Raw genomic sequence first — 1,224 nt, forward strand, 5'->3', positions numbered from 1 at the left:
TCACTTGAGCATGGTGACGCCGGCGGGGGTGGTGGGGACGTTGTAGCGCCGCATGTACTCGTGCATCTCGGGGAAGCTCTTCTTGATGTACTCCTCGGCGCTGCTCTCCCACACGGTGCCGAAGCGGAAGCCCTGCGAGGGGTGATGCAGCTGGAAGGAGGTACCACAGCATCAGTCCCCCCACAGCCCGGGTGGGAACGGCCCCCAACTCCCTGGGGACACGTCCCCAAGCCCCGAGCACGCACAGCCCCAGGCGGGGGGGGAAGGGGGGTCTGGGCAGTCCGTGGGGACGCAGCAGCTCTTGTGGGGTGTCTGGCAAAGAGCCCCCCAAGGGCAGCCTCAGCGCGAACCCACCCCACTTCTCCCCCACGCTGGAGCTGACGCCAGGGTTAAGCGCTGGGAGGGGGATACACAAAGCTTCCTGGGGGGCTGGGATGACCCCGACAGCCTCGGGAGGGGCTGTGCTGCAGGGCTGGGGCCGGGGACACCTCTCACGCTCATCCCAGCAGAGGAGGTGCAGCAGGAAGGACAGACATCCCCCTGCCCCCTTCCCTGGACTTAAGCCCCATCTCACCCCACCTGAAGCAGCCCCGACGCTCTCCTACCTTTGGGTCGTGGATGCCCGAGAGCTCCTCAAAGGTCTTGTCCCCCACCATGACGGCCGCGAGGTTGGCCGTGTAGCTGGAGAGCACCAGGAGGCAGAAGATGGCCCAGAGGTTCATGAGGAAGCGGCCAGTGCAGCACTTGGGCGTCTTGCTGGACACCGTGCGCCCAAAGAGGATGGCGTAGCAGAGGTTGAGGGCTGAGGAGTAGGAGAAGATCTTCATGCGGTTGCGGCCGTGGGGGGTCATGCCGTAGGGGCTCTTCCACTCGTACAGGGTGAGGAAAAGTGCCGTCATGTGCAGGGCCACGAAGATGCCCACCCACATGGTCCAGTGCAAGGGCCACATGAAGGCCCCGATAGGCGACGCCGTGTCCTTCGTCCTCACCAGGATGCCCAGGCTGGTGGAGAAGAAGGGGCTGGTGAAGTCAATGACTTTGCTCCGCGCAGAGTTGATGCTGAAGGAGGTGACGGCCATATGGGCCGTGCCGCTGAGCAGGTCCCCCACCAGCCCCGTCCAGCGCCCGTTCTTCCACGCCCCGTATTTCCCATCACCCACGATGTAGAGCTCAAAGTCAAAGGGCATGTCCTCGGCCAGCTTCTCCAGCCGGTCGATGCAGTAC

The 1,224-nt window shown here is 64.5% G+C and overlaps 1 protein-coding gene across 1 annotated transcript; it reads right to left on the reverse strand.

Moving 5' to 3' along the window:
- Window positions 1–1,220, reverse strand: GRIN3B (glutamate receptor, ionotropic, N-methyl-D-aspartate 3B; the record flags this gene model as incomplete). The annotated part of the gene is made up of 2 exons (XM_009889046.1): window positions 1–150; window positions 606–1,220. Coding segments are annotated over 2 exons (765 nt in total), but the record flags the coding sequence as incomplete, so codon positions are not given.
- Window positions 1,221–1,224: the final 4 nt, after the last annotated feature.

This window comes from Charadrius vociferus, unplaced genomic scaffold, assembly GCF_000708025.1.
Source record: "Charadrius vociferus isolate BGI_N301 unplaced genomic scaffold, ASM70802v2 scaffold2447, whole genome shotgun sequence".
Classification (NCBI taxonomy): domain Eukaryota; kingdom Metazoa; phylum Chordata; class Aves; order Charadriiformes; family Charadriidae; genus Charadrius; species Charadrius vociferus.